General features: G+C 36.3%; 1 protein-coding gene across 6 annotated transcripts in view; it reads left to right on the forward strand.

Annotated features, from left to right (window-relative positions):
* Nucleotides 1-22,682, forward strand: part of SLC38A9 (solute carrier family 38 member 9) — an 80,350-nt gene that overhangs the window by 53,146 nt on the left and 4,522 nt on the right. For 5 of the 6 annotated variants that reach the window (XM_043887272.1, XM_043887271.1, XM_043887273.1 and 2 more), the window contains 3 exons: nucleotides 11,387-11,493; nucleotides 19,064-19,177; nucleotides 20,758-20,906. In XM_043887272.1, the coding sequence (XP_043743207.1) occupies nucleotides 11,387-11,493; nucleotides 19,064-19,177; nucleotides 20,758-20,906 (370 nt within the window). Of the gene's footprint in view, nucleotides 1-11,386; nucleotides 11,494-19,063; nucleotides 19,178-20,757; nucleotides 20,966-22,682 lie in introns of all 6 variants that reach the window. The other variant, XR_006337780.1, reaches the window with a different exon arrangement.

Consider the following 22,682-nt stretch of genomic DNA (forward strand, 5'->3'; position numbering starts at 1 on the left):
AGCAGCAAGTTACAATTTTGGAGTTCTCGCAAGAGATGAGTACACATTCTTCTATTCCTCCATCTAGTTGCAGAATGATTATACCAAAGAAATTCCCACAGTGTTAAGAAAGTTCTAGGACCCACAACAGATTTCTCAACTTGGGGATCCGGCAAAGGGACTCAGAACCCCCAGGCAATTTGACTTTGGAGACAGTGGGATTTGATTACAGAACTTCCACAGGGCTGGGGAAACAGATTCTTGGAGGGCACAAACAAAACCTTGTGAACACCAGGACCAGGAGAAAGGAGCATTGTGCCCACAAGAGACTGAGTGAGACTTGCCTTTGAGTGTCAGGCAAAACAACAGAGATGGAACACAGCCCCATCCATCAGCAGAAAATTGGATTAAAGATTTCCTGAGCATGGCCCCACCCATTAGAATAAGACCCAGTTTCCCCCACAGTCAGTCTCTCCCATCAGGAAGCTTCCATAAGTGTCTTATCCTTTTTTATCAGAGGGCAGACCGAATGAAAACCACAGTCACAGAAAACTAACCAAACTGATCACATGGACCCCAGCCTTGTCTAACTCAATGAAACTATGAGCCATGCCTTGTAGGGCCACCCAAGATGGATGGGTCATGGTGGAGAGTTCTGACAAAAGTGGTCCACTGGAGAAGGGAATGGCAAACCACTTCAGTATTCTTGCCTTGAGAACCCCATGAACAGTATGAAAAGGCAAAAAGATACGACGCTGAAAGATGAACTCTCCAGGTCGGTAGGTGCCCAATATGCTACTGGAGATCAGTGGAGAAATAACTCCAGAAAGAATGAAGAGACGGAGCCAAAGCAAAAACAACACCCAGTTGTGGATGTGACTACGGATGGAAGTAAAGTCTGATGCTGTAAAGAACAATGTAACATGGGAACCCAGAATGTTAGGTCCATGAATCAGGTGGATTAGAAGTGGTCAAACAGGAGATGGCAAGAGTGAACATCAACATTTTAGGAATCAGTGAACTAAAATGGACCGGAATGGGAGAATTTAACTCAGATGACCATTATATCTACTATTGTGGGCAAGAATCCCTTAGAAGAAATGGAGTAGCCCTCATGGTCAACAAAAGAGTCCAAAATGCAGTACTTGGGTGCCATCTCAAAATGACAGAATGATCTCTGTTCAATTCCAAGGTAAACAATTTAATATCATAGTAATCCAAGTCTATGCCTCAACCACTAATGCTGAAGAAGCTGAAGTTGAATGGTTCTATGAAGACCTACAAGACCTTCCAGAACTAACACCAAAAAAGGATGTCCTCTTTATCATAGGGGACTGAAATGCAAAAGTAGGAAGTCAGGAGATACCTGGAATAACAGGCAAGTTTGGCCTTGGAATACAAAATGAAGCAGGGCAAAGGCTAACAGAGTTTTGCCAAGAGAACTCACTGGTCATAGCAGACACTCTCTTCCAACAACACAAGAGACAATTCTACAAATGGACATCACCAGATGGTCATTACCGAAATCAGATTATATTCTTTGCAGCCGAAGATGGAGAAGCTCTATACAGTCAGCAAAAACAAGACCAGGAGCAGACTGTGGCTCAGATAATGAACTCCTTATTGCAAAATTCAGAGTTAAATTGAAGAAAGTAGGGAAAATCCCAAGCCCATTCAGGCATGACCTAAAATCAAATCCCTTATGATTATACAGTGAAAGTGACAAATAAATTCAAGGAAGTAGATCTGATAGACACAGTACCTGAAGAACTTGGTGACCAAGACCATCCCCATGAAAAAGAAATGCAAAAATGCAAAATGGTTAGCTGAAGAGGCCTTACAAGTAGCTGAGAAAAGAAGAGACGCTAAAAGCAAAGGGGAAAAGGAAAGATATACCCATCTGAATGCAGAGTTCCAAAGAGTAGCAAGAAGAAATAAGAAAGCCTTCCTCAGTGATTCAATGCAAAGAAATATAGGAAAACAAAGAATGGGAACACTGGAGATCTCTTCAGGAAAATTAGAGATACCAAGGGAACATTTTATGCAAAGATGGGCACAATAAAGGACAGAAACAGTATGGACCTAACAGAAGCAGAGGATATTAAGAAGAGGTGGCAAGAATGCACAGAAGAACTGTACAAAAATATAAAAAAGGTCTTAATGACCCAGATAATCACAATGGTGTGATCACTCACCTAGAGCCAGACATCCTGGAATATGAAGTCAAGTGGGCCTTGGGGAGCATCTCTAGGAACAAAGCTAGTGGAGGTGATGGAATTCTAGTTGAACTGTTTCAAATCCTAAAAGATGATGCTGTGAAAGTGCTGCACTCAATATGCCAGCACATTTGGAAAACTCAGCAGTGGCCACAGGACTGGAAAAGGTCAGTTTTCATTCCTATCCCAAAGAAAGGCAATGCCAAAGAATGCTCAAACTACCACACAATTGCACTCATCTCACATGCTAGCAAAGTAATGCTCAAAATTCTCCAAGCCAGGCTTCAACAGCATGTGAACCGAGAGCTTCCAGATGTTCAAGCTGATTTTAGAAAGGGCAGAGGAGCCAGAAATGAAATGGCCAACATTCGCTGGATCATCAAAAAAGCAAGAGAGTTCCAGAAAGCATTTACTTCTGCTTTATTGACTACACCAAAGCCTTTGACTCCTTAGATCACAACAGACTGTGGAAAATTCTTCAAGAGATGGGAATACCAGGCCCCCTGACCTGCCTCCTGAGAAATCTGTATGCAGGTCAAGAAACAACAGTTAGAACTGGACATGGTACAATGGACTAGTTTCATATTGGGAAAGGAATATGTCAAGGCTATGTATTATCACTCTGCTTATTTAACTTATATGTAGAGTACATCATGCAAAATGCTGGGCTGGATGAAGCACAAGCTGGAATCAAGATTGCCGGAAGAAATATTAATAACCTCAGATACGCAGATAACATCACCCTTATGGCAGAAAGCAAAGAGGAACTAAAGAGCCTCTTGATGAAGGTGAAAGAGAAGAGTGAAAAAGTTGGCTTAAAACTCAACATTCAGAAAACTAAGATCATGGAATCCAGTCCCATCACTTCATGGCAAATAGATGGGGAAACAATGGAAACAGTGACAGATTTTATTTTGGGGGCTCCAAAATCACTGCAGATGGTGATTGCAGCCATGAAATCAAAAGACACTTGCTCCTTGGAAGAAAAGCCATGACCAACCTAGACAGCATATTAAATAGCAGAGACATTACTTTGCCAACAAAGGACCATCTAGTCAAGGCTATGGTTTTTCCAGTAGTCATGTATGGATGTGAGTGTTGGACCATAAAGAAAGCTGTGTGCTGAAGAATTGATGCTTTTGAACTGTGGTGTTGGAGAAGACTCTTGAGAGTCCCTTGGACTGCAAGGAGATCCAACCAGTCCATCCTGAAGGAACTCAAACCTGAATATTCATTGGAAGGACTGATGCTGAAGCTGAAGCTCCAGTACTTTGGCCACCTGATGTGATGAGCTGACTCATCTGAAAAGGCCTTGATCCTGGGAGAGATTGAAGGCAGGAGGAGAAAGGGATGACAAAGGATGAGGTGGTTGCATGGCATCACCGACTCGACTGACATGAATTTGAGCAAGCTCCAGAAGTTGGTGATGGACAGGGAAGCCTGGTGTATTGTATTCCATGGGCTCGCAAAGAGTCGGACGTGACTGAGTCACTGAACTGAACTAAATGCTGGTAATTATCATTGTTCCCCTTATGGGTTTTTTCTTTTAATGTTGATGTTTTTCAGACTAATTAAGATGGTGATTATTAAGTGTTTTTTTCCTCCTTTTTTCCCCCCATAGCAATTTTTTGTTTCACCCAAATTTAGAGTATTTTGAACATGACAGAAGGGCATCTTTCCAACCAGGGGATCAAACCCAGGTGCCCCGAATTGCAGGCAGGATTTTTTACCATCTGAGCCACCGGGGAAGCCCAAGAATACTGGAGTGGGTAGCTTAACCCTTCTCCACGGAATCTTCCCAACCTAGGAATCGAACTGGGGTCACCTTCATTGCAGGCAGGTTCTTTGTCAGCTGAGCTACCAGGGAAGTCCAAAGCAATGAATGGATAATGCTAAATGAGGAGACAGACTAGAAAATAGAAGTGGCTATTATGCTTGTACCTTAAGAACTAATAAGGAGAAAGAAAGTAGTACAAAATCCTGTTGTTGATTTAGAAAGACTGGTTTCCTTCCATTCTTCAACTGTTGATTCTGGCAATGTAGATTTCAAGTCTTTATTCAATTTCTCAGGTTTGTCTCTACAGCCTACAATTATAGTTGTCTTTGTTTCATTTATTACAACATTCTTGAGTTTTCCAGGTGTACTGAGTTGGTGATCGTTGGAAGTCATTGTTTGTGTTACCATGGTTACTTATTTTTAGTTCATCTGGCTGCATCAACTTTAATTTTTTAAATTTCTATTAGACGCCCACAAAGAATAAAAAGTCAGTTTAAATTCAGGATAAAGGAAGCACTGGGGCTTGAAAGGCATCCTTCTCTCACAGATTGTATTTAAAATTGAATAGTGATAAAAATGGCAACTTTAAGCTACTTTTTCCACTGATTAATAAAAATAGTCTATTTTCTAAAAGTAGTTTCATAATGATTTATATTTAGACTTAGTGATTAAAGTTCCTGCTAATGATAGAACATTAGAGATAAATATGAAAGAAAGGGAGAGTATTAATAGTTATTTAGAAGATGGAAAAGAGAAACATGTTTAAGTAGTTATCAAGCCATTTATTTCACTTTGCTTCATTTCTAAATGATGTGAAAGGAGAATCATGAAGACTGAAAGGAGTTTTTATAAATATTTATGGCTCTGAGACTTACTGTGATTGAATAATTTTTCAATAAAGAAAATATGTCATAAATCTTTCTTAGTAAAGGCTCATTAAAAACAAGAAAACTTGGAGGGTGTGAATCTTTACTGTCCTGGTGAAGAAATTCTCATAAACTTCTGGGTCTAATTGAACCTTTATGTACTCTTGTTTCTAAAAATTCACTTTTCAGTTCAGTAAGTATATCCCATCACCCTTCTTCCCAGATAATTGGAAAAATAACAAGAAAAACTTGCTAATGTATTTCATTCTATCCTTTCCTGCCTACTCGGGGACTTTACTTTTTGCAGTTATCTTTTCTTTTTTAATCATGCATTATCAGATTTTTCCTACTAAACTATTCCTACTAGTATACAAACATGTTTCCCAGTCTAAAAACAAAAACTCGTATGACCCCATTCCCTGTAACTGTTATTTCCTTTTAAAGAAAAACTTTGTATGAGTTGTCTGTGCTGTCTCCACTTCTTCCATTTTGCCTCACTTTGGTTAGGCTTTTGCTCCAGTCACTCCAAGACTGATGACCAATGACTTCATCTTTCCAAACCCCATGACCAAATCCCATACCTCTTCTTACTCAACCTATAAGCAACATGGGGCACATTTGGCCACGTCTTCCATCTTAAAACACTTTATTTGCTTAACTTCTAAAACCCTATTCTCTTGATTCTTCTACATAACTGTTCCTTTTCTTATCTCTGACTTCTAAATGATAGTCATCCACAGTTTAGACACAAACCCCGCTTCTCTCTACCTTTATTCCCTAAATAATGTCATCTATAATCACCTAGCTTTATATGTTATCAAAGAAATTATGTAAGAAATTTCCTCAGAACTGAAGAACATGTGTTTGTAGACATAAGGGCCCAAAACATTGTGAATAAGACCCACACCAAAGCATATCATTATGAAATTTCACAACACCAGGGATAAAGAAAAGAGCTTTCAGGGACTAAGAACAAGCCTGTACAAAAGATCTGGAATCAGAATAGTATCAGACTTTTTAACAACAGCTCTGAAAGAAAAAGACAATAGAAGGTCAACAAAGGTCTCAGAATAAATTATTTTGACCTAAAATCCTAAAGCCCACCATACTGTCATCCAACTGTTAGAGTATATAATAAAGGTATTTTCGGAAAGTCTCACAAAATTTTACCTTCCATGCACTCTTTCTCAGGACAATACTGCAAAATGTGCTTCACCAAAAAGAAGTAGAATATCAAGAAATTCTCAGAATGATGGTGAAGGGAAATCCTAGGAAACAGCTGTGCAGCAGGCCTAGGGAGCAGCCAGCCCAGATTACAGCAGGTAGACAGATGGCTCCAAGAGGCATTTTTTCAAAGACAAAAATCATAAAATGCAAAAGGTTATTTGATGTGTTATATAGATAGAGTGGAGTTCTTCCATTCTTTTGGAGAGTTTAGGGAAGAATTAGCTTTAACTAGAAAATTAGGCAACCAAAAAGGAAAAAAGTCAACTATTACTTCCAATAAAACAGCATAAGTATTTTATATAAGAAAGAAGAATGTAATAATAGTAATAGATTCCATGGCTTAACTATGAATAATAGATAATAATCATAAAAATGAAAACTTTGATTTTACAAAATCAGAATTATGATTCTATTAGGGGTATAGGACATGGGAAGTGAAGGGTGATAGTGATATAAAAGTCCTAAAGCCTTCTGGTGGAAAATTAATGGATCATGTCTAACATTTTAAAGTAAAGCAAAAGGAATATAAGCATATTACTTAAAAATAGATTATAAATTTAAGATATGCTAAATAGTTACAAGAGTTATAATTAGTTGCCTCTGGGAAACAGAATTCAGGATGGGAGATGTGAAAGATATGAAACTGGTTTTTGTTAGCAACCTTGTGATACTATTTAACTTTTAACAATTAGTATACATTTAAGACTACAATTTGGAAAACCCCATGGATAGAGGAGCCTGGTAGGCTGCAGTCCATGGGGTTGCTAAGAGCCAGACACGACTGAGCGACTTCACGTTCACTTTTCACTTTCATGCATTGGAGAAGGAAATGGCAACCCACTCCAGTGTTCTTGCCTGGAGAATCCCAGGGACGGCGGAGCCTGGTGGGCTGCCGTCTGTGGGGTCGCACACATGACTGAAGCGACTTAGCAGCAGCAGCAGCAGCAACAGCAAGACTGCAATTAAGATTACATTTTTAAAATGAAAAGCTGTTAAATGCTTTGAAACTGACTTCAAAAAGAGACTCAGACACTGATTTTCAAGGATTATGGAGTGATTTGCCATTTGATAGAAGCATTGTGTTAATCTGTAACCAGAAAAACATAATTTTCTAACCACATGTACTTTAAATAGTATGTATATAGCCCACATTTATTGTTGTTTTTGCTTTTGAACTTTTTATTAAAGTATAGCATGCATTTATAATAAAAGTGCATAGTTCCTAAGTGTACAACTTTATTAATTTTCACAAACTGAACAAACCAGATAACCAGCACCCTGTTTAAAACCAGAAATTACTATGAATAACACCGCAGAAGTCCGTCTCATTCTCCCTACCAGTTGGTATTGCCCTGCAGAGATAACCACTGTTCTAACTTTTAACCCCAAAGATTAATTTTGTCTGTTTTTTGACTGACTATAGTTGGTTATATCTGTATTTAGTCCTCTGCCCATGTTTTTAATTGGATTGTTTATTTTCTTGCTATTGAGTTATATGAGTTATTTATATAGTTTGATTATTAGTTGTTTATCCAATACATGATTTGCAAACACTTTCTCCCATTTTGTAGGTTGCCTGTTCATTTCATCAATGGATTACTTTGCTGTACAGAAGCTTGTTAGGTTGATGTGACTCCATTTGTTTATTTTTGTTTTTGTTGCCTTTGCTTTTGGTGTCAAATAAAAAAAATCACTGCCAAGATCAATATCAAGGAGCTTACCCTCCTGCCCATGTTTTCTTCTAGGGATTTTATGGTTTCAGGTCTTACCTTCAAGTTTTTAATCCATTTAGAGTTGATCTTTGTATATGGTTTAAGATAGGGGGGCCCAGTTTCATTCTTTTGCATGTGTCTCCCAGTTTTTCCAACACCATTTATTTAAGAGACTGTTCTTTCCCCATTGTATATTCTTGACTTCTTTGTCATAAATTAATTAACTGTATATGTGTGGATTTATTTCTGAGCTCTCTGTTCCACTGATCTACGTGTCTGTTCTTTGTCAATACCATGCTGTTTTGATTACTATATCTTGTAATAAAGTTGAAAACCAGGAAGTGTGATGCCACCAGCTTCATGCCTCTTTCCCAAGATCACTTTGGCTGTTTGGAGTCTTTTATGTTTCTATACACATTTCAGGAATGTTTGTTCTATTTCTGTGGAAAATGTCATTGAAATTTTGATGGAGATTGCATTGAATGTGTAGATTGTTTTGAGTAGTATGGACATTTTAACAATATTGATTCTTCCAATTCATGAACTTGGAGTCACTTTCCATTTATTTGTGTCTTAAGTTTCTTTCATCATGTCTTACAGATTTTAGTTCATAGGTCTTTGAACTCCTTGGTTAAATTTTTCCTAGGTATTTTATTCTTTTTGATGCTACTATAAATGGGATTGTTTTCTTAATTTCTTTTTCTGATAGTTTGTTATTAGTGTATAGAAACACAACAGATTTTGTATGTTGAAATAGTGCTCCCCAAGTTTTCTGATTTTATGTATTGGTTCTAAAAGTTTTTTGGTGGCATTCTTAGAGTTTTCTGTATATAGTATTATATCCTTGACAGATGGAGTCAGTTTCATTTCTTCCTTTCCAATTTTGATGCCTTTTATTTCTTTTCTTGCTCTGACTAAGACTTTCAATATTGTGTTGGATAAAAATGGCAAGAGTAGGTAGGCATCCTTGTGTTGTTCCTGTTCTTGGAGGAAAAGTTTTCAGTTTATCGTCATTGAATATGACATTCGTTCTGGGTTTTTCCTATATATGGCCTTTATTATGTTGAGGTACTTTCCCTCCATACCCAGTTATTTGAGAATTAATATCATAAATTGGTGTTCAGGCTCGATTTTGGAGGGTAAGTCCCTCCAGTGTGCACACTGGGAACATTTTTTTCCAATCAATCTGGGCTTTTCCTTTATAGGACAAGCCAATTTGGTTGGGTACCCATTTGCAGAGGAGAGGTGTTGTTGGATTCTACTCTGAACTGATTCATTTAGAACTAGTTCTCGTGGGGCAGGCCCACCCTAGTTGAAATTAGCTCATTTGTAGGGTACATTTATTTACCTGATTTGGGAACTGGTCCAGTTGGAACTGGTTCATTTGGGAGCTAGTTCTTGAGGGGGTGGGTAGCCTAGTTGGAATGAGTTCATTTGTTATATAGGGTAAATTTATTTTATAGGGTAAATTTGTTTTATAGGGTAAATTTATTTACCCTATCAGGGAATCAGTTCATCTATATTCATCGATGCTGAAATCTGTGCCGTTTTTCTTGGAATTTGTCTGCATCTTTTGTGTTTTGGTGTTAATAAAGCTTATAAAAATGGGAATTATTTCATGTGTACCAGGGGAAAGATCTTTGGGGTGCATATTAGATACGTTAAGATCAGAAGGACAATGGCCCCTGAATGGTTCACAATTAAACAGTCAGAAGTGCTTTACAAAGGAGAGGAACATTCTGATAATGAACATGCCCAGGAGGCTCCCTTGGACTTGTGGCATCCAATTTTAATTTCCCCTACAGGAGCCTGGGAGAAGGAAATGGCAACCCACTCCAGTAGTCTTGCCTGGAGAATCTCATGGACAGAGGAGCCTGGGAGGCTACAGTCTATCGGATCACAAAGAGTTGGGTGTGACTGAGTGACTTAAACTTATTGTAAAATGCTTTTTCTGCATCTATTGAAATGATCATATGATTCTTATTCTTCAATTTGTTAATGTGGTGTATCACACTGATTGATTTGTACATGTTGAACCATACTTGCATCCCTGGAATAAATCTCACTTGATAATAGTGTGTAATCCTTTTAATGAATTGTTTAACTTGGATTGCTAATATTGAGAATTTTTGTATCTGTGTTCATCAGGGACATTGGCCTGTAATTTTCTTTTTTTGTAGTATCTTTGTCTAGCTTTGGTATCAGGGTAATTCTGGCTTTGTAAAATGAGTTTGAAAGTATCTTTCTCTTTTATTTTTTGGAAGAGCTTGAGAAGGATGGTATTAATTCTTGATTGGTAGAATTCACAGTGAAGCTATCTGGTCTTAGACTTTTGTCTGTTGAGAGGGTTTTAATTGTTGGTTCAATCTCTGGTCTGTTCAAATTTTCTGTTTTTTCATGATTCAGTCTTGGTAGTTTGCATGTTTTTAGGAATTTATTCATTTCTTCTAGATTGTCCAGTTTGTTGGTGTCTTGGTGTATGATTGTTCATGTAGTGTCTTATGATCTTTTGCATTTCTGTTGTATCAGTTTTGGCATCTTCTCTTTCATTTATATGAATCCTTTCTTTTTTTTCTTGGTTAATCTAGCTGAAGTTTTATCTATTTTATCTTTCAAAAAAAAGCCAGCTCTTAGTTTTGTTGATCTTTTCTATTATCTCTTTAGTCCCTATTTCATTTATTTCTTGCTGACCTTTGTTATTTCTCTTCCTTTTAACTTTGGGATTTATTTGTTCTTTTTCTAGTTTCTTTAGGTACAAAATTAGATTGTTTATTTGAGATTTTTCTTATTTCTTGAGGTAAGCCTATCATGTGTAAATGATAATTTTATCATCTTCTCAAATATTGGAGCTTTGTTATAATTATGTAAGTATAATGCTGTTGATCATTCTTTTTCTTGTTAGAAGGTATCCCTCTGTTGATGTCTGTCTCAATAGGGCTTTTTTTTTTAACCTGTATTGTTGAAACACCTCATAGAGTAACTGCTATGAACACTGGAATGCATTATCTTTTCAAAGTAGTGTTTTCATTTTCTCCAGATAAATACCCAGTAGTGGAATTACTGGGTCAATATGGTAGTTCTGTTTTGATGATAGCCATTTTGTATGAGCTGCAAGGTAGTATCTCATTTGGTTTTAATTTGAATTTCTCTGATGATCAGCAGTGTAGATCATTTTTTCATGTACCTTTTGACTATCTGTGTATCTTTCTGAAAAATGTATATTGAGGTCTTCTACCCATTTTTCATTCAGACCCTGAATTTCATCTTGCTCTGCAACATACTAGTTGTATAACCTCAAACAGAAATAACTAATATAAAGTACCCTCACATGGACTTTCCTGGTGGTCCACTGGTTTCGACTCCGTGCTTCCAACACAGCGGGCATGGGTTCGATCCCACATGCTGCGAAGCATGGCCAAAAATGATAATAATAATAAAACATCCCCACAGGCATGATTTCTTGATTCCTCTTCTTTCCCTTTTCAAGTATTTGTTCAAGTATAACGTTAGCCTTGAAGAACTTTATAAAGACATTTTATTCGGCTACTAGTACTCATTTTCCAGTTGTCAGCTTTAATGCATGTTTTTTCCTCTCTCTTTTTCTCCTAGAGATAAGATTTCAGTTTCCACAACTGACTGGGGTGCTTACCCTTGCTTTCTTTATTCATAATTGTATTATCACACTCTTGAAGAACAACAAGAACCAAGAAAACAATGTGAGTAATTACCTGAGAAATTGACTTTTGTTACTAAACCTTAACTTTTAAATGTAAACCACAAAACAGTGGTCAGCAAACTTCTGTAAAGTTTCGGGTGGTAAATATCTTAAACCTTATGGGCCATGGGTTTGCAACTACCCAACTCTACTATTGTGGCATGAAAAGTAACTATAAACAATATGTAAGTAAATGGGTAGTGCCTGTGTTGCAAGAAAATTGTATTTACAAAAACAGACAGTTGGCCATATTTCATCCATGGGCCGTAATATTTTGCTCTAGAGCAGTCACTTAAAAAAGGAAAAAGAAAAGATGTATAGCTGATAGCCAGTAGCCGTGAGATCTTTAAAAATACCCAAGTGACGTAAAAGAAAACAGGAAAAAGGAAACAAAGAATATATGGTACAGATAGAAAACAAATAGAAAGATAATAGATTCAAACTCAGTCATATTAATAATTACATTTAAAATGGTCTAAATACTACAATTAAAAGAGATTGTCAGTCTGACTAAAAAGAAAAAAAACTATGTACTGTCTACAAGAAACTTACTTTAAATATAAAGATATACCATGCAGACATTAAGTGTAAGAGAGTTGTTGTTCAGTTACTAAGTCGTGTCTGACTCTTTGCAACCCCATGGACTGCAGCATGCCAGACTCCCCTATCCTTCTCTATCTCCCGGAGTTTGCTCAAATTCATGTCCGTTGAGTTATGATGCTATCTAATCAACTCATCCTCTGCCGCCATCTTCTGTTGTCTTCAATCTTTCCTAGTATCAGGGTCTTTCCCAATGAGTCAGCTGTTTGCATCAGGTGGCCAAAGTATCAGAGCTTCAGTTTCACATCAGTCCTTCCAATTAATATTCAGGGTTGATTTCCTTTAGGATTGACTGGTTTGATCTCCTTGCAATCCAAGAGTCTCTCAAGAGTCTTCTCCAGCACCACAATTTGAAAGAGTCACTTCTTCAGCACTCAGCTTTTTTTGTGGTCTGGCTCTCACAGCCATAAATGACTACTGGGTAGAAAACAAGTAGAAATATAATAGATTCAAATCCAGTTATGTTGATACTTACATTAAAAATGGCCTAAATACTACAATTAAAAGAGATTGTCAGTTTGATTAAAAACAAAACCTAATTATATACTGTCTACAAGAAACTTACTTTACATATAAAGAGATCATGCAGACACTAAGCGTAAGAGAGATGGAGAGGCTATTTTAATATCAGACAAAGCAGACTTCAGAACAAGGAGTATTGCCAAAGATAAAGAGGAACATTATATGATGATCTTTAAGGACCAGTTCATCAAGAAGACATAATGTATGCTCCCAGTAACAGAGCTTCCAAGTAAAGGAAACAGCAACTGTCTAAATTGTAAGAAGTAGAGAAATCCACAATTATGTTAATAATTAGTGATTTCATCAACCCTCCCTTAATAATTGATGGAGCAAGTGGAAAGTAAGTAAAGATATCGAAAGCATGAAAAACACTATCAGCCTGCCTGGCATTTACAAAGTCTTAAACAACAGCAGAATTCACGTTCTTTTCAAAAACACATGAAACATTTACCAAGATCAACCATACGCCGAGTCAAAGAATGAGTCACAATACACTTGAAAGGACTGAAATCATACCAAGTATGTTCTTTGACCACAATGAAATTAGAAGTCAGTACCAGAAAGAAATCTGAGAAATTGACAAATATGTGGAAACTAAACAACATACTCTTAAGTAACTAATGAACTCAAGGAAAAAAATTACAAGAAAAATTAGGGAAGTACTTTGAGATTACTGAAAATGAAGATAAAACATATCAAAATATATGGGATGCAGTAAAACTGTGCTTAGAGAGAAATTTATGGCAGTAAACACCTACATTTAAAAAAAATCTCAAATCAATAACCTAACCTTCTACCTTAAGACACTGGGGGAGAAAAGAGCAAACTAAACCCAAAGAAAGCAGAATTTAACCAGTTACCTGTGGCCTTGTTTGTAAAATTTTAATTCAGCTTGATAGCTTCTAACCATATAAACAAAAATCATGATGAAATTCTAATAGGAGTCTATACAGTTATTGAAAAGTGAAAGTGTTAGTCACTCAGTCATGTCTGACCCTTTGCAACTGTGGATCTTTCTGCTAACAGGAAAGAATATCCTTTGTGTTTTTTCTAGTGCCTTTAAATTTGTCTTGCAATGAGAACATATTAAGTCTTCTCCAAAATTTCTTTGTATGATATTGATAAGTTAGACTCTCTGAAAAATAAGTAATTCAACCACATCAGTTCTTTCTTTCTGTCTTCTCTCATCACTGTACTAGATTTTAATATTAAAAGTGGCTTTTATCAAGGGTTCATGGTAATACAAGAAAGCCATGTGTATAATGTTGCTTCATTGTTTTATAAGAACTGTAATTGAGATATTCTTTGTTAAATTGCTCAGCATCCTTTATGCAAAGACTAGAGAGAAAATTTTCTCTGTTAAAGGCTAGGAAAACATTTCCTTAATGAACTCATTATTTGATAATAAGGGTCATATAACTATTCTTGTTTCTATTTTTGCTTTGACTTTTGGAAAACTTAAGGATTAAGTTCTCTTACCATATTCTATAACTTTTCCTAGGCAAATGTATTTTTATAGTTTTTTCCTTTTTCTGTTACCCTCACACTTTAGATACAGTTTTTATTTTGGAAATGTTTAATCTTATTGTACTTCTGTCATAAACAGTTTTAAATCTTTGGAGGGAATGGGAAGAAAATCTTACTATCCTAAATGAACATTTGGAACTTTGGAGTATAAAGGAAAAATTGAGAATATACTTTATGGCTTTTACTTTTAAATCCCTCTCTCCTTCTTCACAAATTTCCTGACTCCTTGCCACTTGAACTAAGCTGCCAATCACAAATTTTAGGAAGTTTAGAGATATGTGGAAGATATCTTTTTTATCATCAGGAATAGTGTATGTAGTTAACAGTGTATACTTTGGTTTCAGCCAGGTAACCTTTCTATCCTACTCAACTGATCTCTAATGCTAATTTAAACCAAGTACCACAGAAACCAATTTTGTGAAGTTGGATTCTCATGTTTTGGGTCATTCTATCCATAAGGCTGTGTTTCTCAAACTTCACCACCAAAGTCCCCTTAATGAGAGAGAACACCTGGTACACCTGAGAGTCTGGGGGTGAAGAAAACAATTTCAGTGGAATCTCATGTTTTATCCTAAACACTCATGCATATTTTTATTGTGCTCATAATTAGTTTGTCTTACTATAAAACAGTCTTAAAACAGTTGTTTAAGTTACAGGCAGACTTCTCTTTGCACAGTTCCCATATGCATGAATTTCAGTTACTGTGGCTTAGTTAGATTATATCCGTTCCCCCTAACAACATGGTTCAAATTTAGGTTACCACAGGGTTTGAACATGCATAAAGTAGTAACTGGGAGCTTGCTAGGTGGTGCAGTGATAAAGAATCCACCTGCCAATGCAGGAAGGACTGTATAAGTCAATGAATCACTTACAGATCTTCATCTGGAATCAACTGCAGAAAATCTTAGCACCTTAGAAAACTTCACCTCAAGCAGTTTTTTTTCTAGTGACTCCCAGAGTCTTGATTGGCATCTGAACTGGTCCTTCCCTTTTAGATTATTTTCCTTTGTGCCTCTGATCTAGTCCGCACACCCCTTCTCCAGAGATTTTATATTGTGGCTGGTTGGAGTAATTCTCCCTCGGTGAGGTGTTAGAGGTATCTTCCCATGTAACTAAATGAGATATAGTTTCTGTTCCTTAGTAAGACATACCTTACCCCAGAGAAAGTTGTAGAGTTGAAGATCATCCAACTCATTCCTCATCATCAGAATGCATTTGCTATATAACCATCCTGAGTCTGTGGACCACCCTCTTCCTATTTCCTCATCATGTTTGAATCAGAAGCTATACCATGCTTGTTTTGTTTTGCCTATCTTTATTTAGTTTTGTTCCCTGCTTACTTCTTTAAAAACTATTTGAGGTGCTCATAACTTAATTTGTTATTTACTTTTTTCTTCTTATGAATCTTTGTAGTTTACTCAACTATATATGTCTGCAGTAGTGTTTATGTAAATGTTTGGGGTAGGCCTGTCTCTTTTTCAGTAAATGTTCCACTGGATAGTCACTATGAAAAGTATGTGGAACAGAAAGATTATAAACCATTTTTGAGAAACAGAATGTGCTCCCAGGCCCACTGTGCCCCACTTGGCATCCTTCCTGTCATTACTTCTGTACTGCCAGCCCTGCCAGCTGCTGCTTATTTGTGAGGCAGAGTAAGTTACTTTATTAATGTACAGGGTTCTTGACACATTTACCAGTTCTTATGGTCACTTGTGCTGATTTTTAAATATATTTTTTACTTTGAGCCTCATTTTCTAAAAGATGGTTTTTTTCTGCCGTTTTCCATTAAAGAGGCTCTTAAGAGGCCATATCTCCAGGCCTAGAACAGTGACGGCTTGGGTTCAAAGACCACATGTGTGCATGCTATTCATAGGTGGCATGTTTCCCAGGATCATGCTAAACCTCAGCTGCTTTTATATTAAAACATCATTTCTGTTCATTAGAGTATTTTCAGATGAAAACAGTTACTTTACAACTCTTGACATAGTTCTACTGAATGTACATTTAAACTACTGAGAAATAGAACTTTTCTAATCATTGTTATTTCTCTTGCATCTGTATGTGTATTTTATTGTTATCTTTTGTTACTCATTACTTGGTACCTCTCTTTCACTGTTTTCTTTACTATTGTTTATTAACTGTGACACAAATGTATTATTAAACTGGTTAACTCTCCATTGTAGTAGCTAAGGGCATGCAGTTTGGAGCCGAAAAGTCTTTGGTTTGAATATTGACTTCATCAACTATTCACGTTGTAACCATGAACAAGTGTTGTAACCTCTCTGCACTAATTTATTTCTCTATAAAATGAAGAAAAGGATAATACCTACTTTAAATATAGAGATTATGTACTGTGTTTTGTACAGAGCCTAGTACCTAGAAGCACTTAATAATTGTAGACAACATGATTATTTTTATCTACATTTACTGAGTCCCTGCCGTGTGCCAGGCATTGTCCTGGGTATTGGGGATATAGGGCTTCCCAGGTGGCGCTAGTGGCAAAGAACCTACCTGTTAGGGCAATAAGAGATGCAGGTTTGATCCCTAGGTCGGGAAGAGCCCCTGGAAGAGGGCATGGGAATCCAGTCCAGTATTCTTGCCTGGAGAATCCCCCAGACAGAGGAGCCTGGCAGGCTGCAGTCCATAGGATCACACAGAGTCAGACTCAACTGAAGTGGCTTTGCACGTGTGCACGCATTGGGGATATAAAGATGAAGACACAGTCCTTGTCTCAGGGATGTCATAGTCTATTAGTATGGACCAACTTGGATGTAGAAAAATTTAAAGACCAACATAATAGAAGAACTATTAACTTTGACTACTTTGGGGTGTGAAAGAATATTTTCTTTCCAGTTGATATCCTCATATCATAAATATAGATTCCTTTATAATAAAAATTAATGATGATTACAATATAGGGTAGGAGATGCCATATTTCAGATGTGTATGCAGTGCTATAAGAACAGGGAAGCAGAAGGGGGAAACTCTCTCATCAGGAAGCCCTTGCATCTTCGCCTTTTTATCATAGTCAGATTTTCCCCAGTTTGCTAAGGTATACATCTTTGCAGAAAGCCTGCCCAAAATAATATGCTGATCAGGTGGTATACAGGCTAAAGACTATCCATGAAATGGTAGCTGTCCCTCTATATGGATACATAGCTCTCTGACACAACCATTTTGGCCTTCCAAGATTTTGTGTTTTGCAAAACTTCTTTGTTCTTGAGTAATATTGAGTAAGCTAAGGGTGGAATGACTTTCAAACATCACTCTGTGAGACACCTACCCATTGTTATGAATATGGGGATTGCCTGGTCCATTTCTGTTCATACCTCACAAGACCATCAGGCAACTCAAAGGGTGACTGAAGTCTAGCCTGGGATGGGCCCTAGAGCTTCAAGAACTAGAGAAGAGACTTTGAAACTTCTCTGGAGGTTTTTCGGCCTCCCCTTGTTCACCCCTACACGGTTAGAAACTCTTAAAATGCTGGAAGCAGTCTCCATAGTCCAGGTTCCTGTAGTTCCATAGCCTTATGAAAGTGTTAGTGAAAGCACTAGTCACCGAGTCGTGTCTGGCTCTTTACAACCTCATGGTCTGTAGCATGCCAGGCTCCTTTGTCCGTGGGATTCTTCAGGCAAGAATACTGGACTAGGTAGCCATTCTTTTCTCTAGGGGATCTTCCCAACCCAGGGATCGAACCCAAATCTCCCGTGTTGTAGGCACATTCTTTGCCATCTGAGCCACCAGGGAAGCCTCTACCATCTAATTTAGGGATTGAAATCCCTGTTTTGTTTTCAAGCTGATTGTCAACTTAGACTTGACTTTTGGGTTTCTCATAGTTTGTTTGTTTACTTGCTTTTGAAGTGAATTTATCAACATTTAAGTTTAGAACTCTCTACTATTGCTTTAGCCCATTTAAGGAGAAACGTCTTCCCCAAAATCAGAAACGTTCCCTAATACATGTCCAGTTTTCTTACTGTGGTATCAAACTAAAGCAAAATTGTATATAATTTTTTTTCTTATCTGTTTTTTTAGCTTTCAAAGTAATTTGTGTTTAAAATGAAAAATGAATAGGCTTATTGCCATAATTTAGTTGTGCTGAATTGTTTGGCCATAACTTTTGTGGTGATGGAGACCAGATTTATGAGCTGTGGGATCTGTTCTTTTTGGATCTGACAGCTGGCTCCATTAAATATCTTGGAGCTTTTTACTTTGCACGGGGATGGTTGGGAGGGTGGGAACAGCAGTGGACGAAAGCAATCCACTTTATTTAATGTTCTGCATTGTTTACTGGCTCCAATCATAACATGGTGCAGCTGTTTGAACAGCTGCCTTTTGATTTCCTTTTGTTTACTGTTTAGGTTTATTAAGCTTGCCCTTAATACCTGCTTACTGTCTGCTTTTTAACTAGCTTTCGTACTTTATTAAATATATTTTAATATATACCAGTCTCTTTTGGGCTAGGCATGCTTTGATGATCTATGAAGTTAATTCACTAAAAGAAAAAAAAAGTTTTTAATTCCATAGGTCATACAGAAAGCAGCCCATTCTTGATTTCTTATTGTCCTTTAGCTTTATTATTTTAGTTAAATATTTTATAATTTGGTAAATAAATTGCATTTCAAAATTAAGTCCAAATTTCAATCATGATAAACCACCACTTATGTTAACTTTCTAAGCCTGCCAACAGGTAACTTAGTCTACATACTCCAGATAGTTTTTAAAAAGTTGTCAGACTAGTTGTATGTGACTTTTGTTTTAACAAATGTCTCTGAACAACCTGGATACCTAGAAGATATATATTTACACAGAGAGAGCAAAAAGATAAATATTATATTTATTTGTTAGTCTTATTATTTAGCCTATTCAGACATACTTACTAAAAATTTATTCATCATTGTGGGAGTTTTATTCTCTCTTTACAGGTGAGGGATTTGTCTATTGCTTATATGCTGGTGACATTAACTTATCTCTATATTGGAGTCCTGGTTTTTGCTTCATTTCCTTCACCACCATTATCCAAAGATTGTATAGAGCAGGTAAGGCACCGTGTTCCCTCTCTGTGTGATTGTTTACACCTTCATATCTGCAAGGCAAACAGTGTGATACACTAGCAATGTATAATACCAGACAGGCCTGGGTTTGAATCCAGTCTCTTCTGTTTACCATCCATGTGGGAATTCAGGCACCTTCCCCATTCTTTGTGAGCTTCAGCTTCCTCTTCCATTAAATATCACAACAGATACTCCATAGATTTTAGAAGGACTCTCAGAAACCTTCTGTATGCTGACACCTGTGGTACTCAAATAAATGATTCCTGTTATTTGCTTCATATTTCTCTGTGTGTGTGGATACTTATGCTAGTAGCAGTCTTGAATTTATAAACCCTCACAGAGACTATATTCAGTTCCCTGATTTTCTAAAGTCCAGATCTGGAAATGTCCTGAATAAACTGGTTTCTTAATTCATCAGTCCCTGATAATAGATTTAACACTCATTTTGGTACTAGGTGGCAAGCATAAAAGCAAAGAAAGACTATTTCTTAAAAAAACAGAGGAAGAGACAGAAAGAATAAAAGAAACATTCTTTTACTAAAAGGCTGCCATAAATAATGTTTATTATTTGATTTGACCCATCATAAACCTGGGAATAGCATAATCTCTAGTTTTATATAACTGAAGACAAAGTTCTCACAGAAAGTAGCATTCACGGGTGATTTTCATTCAAGTCAGAAGAAATTCCTCTAAAAAAGTGTAGTGGAGTACAAAATATGATTTATTACCTATGAATTATAAAAGTTATTTCAGCATAATAGTGATAATAATGTTCTCATCTTTTCAAGATAAATAGGTTTGACTTGTTGTTCTTTTGATAGTTTGAAATGCTCTCTTGATTTCCTTGATTCCAAAAGTTCTTTGGCAGCCAAATGTTTGCTGAAAATTCCCCTGATATGAACAATCCCATATAAAGCCCACTCCCTTGGGAATAAGAATATCTGTGGTATTTGTATTTGAAAGGAAAAAAAAAATCTGAGTGATTGGCTTTCTTTTTCTTAGATGCCAAATGAAAATGGAGAACAGAATCATGAAAGGAAGTAGAAAAAATTTCTTTTCTTTTCTTTTATTGATAGATTATAGATAATAGTGATAGTTGGTAATAGATATACTCTCACCTTATTCTATAATCTTTAAAAGTGCTACAGTGCATCAGAGGAGAAAAAGTAAGAGAATTATTGAGAATGAAATAGCATTGAATTAGCTATTTAAATTTATTGAAACAATTATACCTCATTTACTTATAGAGCAGTACTTCTCAAGCTATCAGTGGTAAATAATGTCTTCTTTGTTGTTGTTTCAATGTCAAATCAATTGCAGATTGACGTTTTTGTAAAATAAAAATGTGCCAATGTCAAATTTCTTTAAGTTTCTAAATACTTACTTTTAATTTCTGTACTTAGCTATTGAAGAGTAATAGTTAGCAAATAGTTTGTGAACGGGCGCCATCCCACAAAACCACACAATTTGAGTGGCACCTGTGTTCAAAATAAGCAGAAAATTCCATTTTATAAATTTGTACTTACTGAATTTTATTTGTAACGTTATTATCTTTCTTGGATTAGAATTTTTTAGACAACTTCCCTAGCAGTGACATCCTGTCCTTCATTGCAAGGATATTCCTGCTGTTCCAGATGATGACTGTGTATCCACTCCTAGGCTACTTGGCTCGTGTTCAGCTATTGGGTCATGTCTTCGGTGACGTTTATCCTAGGTAAGGGCTCTTCTCTTGACCAGCAAGATGTGCCAAGCAACAAATGACTGTGCAAACAGGTCAGTTTAAAATGTGACTGATCCTTTTGCTATGAAACTTTGCCTGATGAAAACGGTTACTAAGGATAGACCTTTGGTGTTCTTTTCCCAGAAGAACTTTAAAAATAGAAGCCGCTTCCTTGTCCAGAATGATTTAAAGTTAATTCCTGCCCGTGTAGATATTTTAGCTCTGATATCAGCTATACTTATCTTGTGATTTAGTTGATATTTATCTACTCTTTGCTAGGAAGTTAGTAGTATGTAGTACCTGTGTTAGTAATGTATGGCTAATGAGAAACAACTCATTTAGTTTTGGTTATTGGTATTTACTTGTATATTTATTACCATTCATGCAGTTTTATATAAACAATAATGGTTTAGGATTGAAGGTGAGATACATAGCAAGTTTAAATTATAATTTACTTCTGTCACGATTGGCTGTAATTTTTAATCTCTTATTGGTGATGGAAGAGTTTGAGTCCTCTTGAAAAATCTGTTCAAAGCTAGTCATCCTCATCCAAGAGAAGTTTTCGTTTACTGAAACTTCCTTGTGGGCCCCTGGTTAACGCCCACTCTTACATTAAGTTTTATTATAGATTATTCTAGTAAAAAGTACCTAGTCCTAACCTATTTTATTGGGAATAAATTATCTTAAATGAAGAAAGCTTTGGGATAAAATTTGAAAAAAGTTACATGTGCTGTAACCAACTAAACAAGTGGTCTTAACCAGTTTATTTGAAGTGAAGTAATGCAGTCTTTCCCCTCATTTAACAAATAATTGGTTATAAGTATGTAGTTTTAAAAACAGAAAATTTTTAAAAGCGAACATCAAGAGTTACCAAGCCTCTAGCCCTGACCACAGCAGCAGCTACAGTCCTCACACTGATTTCAGTAAATGTAAGAATCCTATTGTGTTTATACGCCCTGCTGTATTTACGTTCACCAAAATAATAAATACAGCTTAAGTCATAGATGAAAAAAAAATTGTAGGTAAATGCATTTTTCCTGTGTTCTGCCGTTATTTTGCATAATGTTGGCTGTTAGAATGTTTTCTCTTCTTGGAAAAAGTCTGGAATTTCCCTCTTGCATTCACATTACATTTCTTCCCCTACCATCAAGAACACATTATCATTTATCCTACAGTTGCAAGTACCCTACACACTGCATACTTTGGAACATACTTTTTGATCTCAGGACCCCTTAACACTCTTAAGGTTTATTTAAGGACCCCCAGGGAACTTTAGTTTATGTGGGTTATATCCATCAATATTTAACATGAAAAATTAGAACCAAACTTTTAAAATGTTTATTAATTTATTTAAAAAGCAGTAATAAAACCATTACTTGTTAACATAAATTATATTTTGAAAACTAACAATTTCCAAAAAATTTTCTTTTACATTTCAAAACTCTTCAATGTCTGATTTGCTAGTAGATCATTGGACTATCCTATTTTCTACATTCATTCTCTTGTAATATGTAATTTTTGTTTAAATATATGAAGAAGATACACCCTTCCATGGACACATAGTTGGAGCAAGAAGGAAGTACTTTTAATAGCCTTTCCAGATCATTGTGGATATTTTTCTTTGATACTGTGCCAAACCTTGACAGGTGGTAGTTTTATAAAAGTTAGTTGAATCTGAAACTCAGTTACATTAAAAGCCATTGGTCTGTCTTACAATTTGGATCTTCTACCCATGTATGATTTTATAACATTAGGTTTAGTCATTTGGAA

This window comes from Cervus elaphus, chromosome 25, assembly GCF_910594005.1.
Source record: "Cervus elaphus chromosome 25, mCerEla1.1, whole genome shotgun sequence".
NCBI lineage: Eukaryota > Metazoa > Chordata > Mammalia > Artiodactyla > Cervidae > Cervus > Cervus elaphus.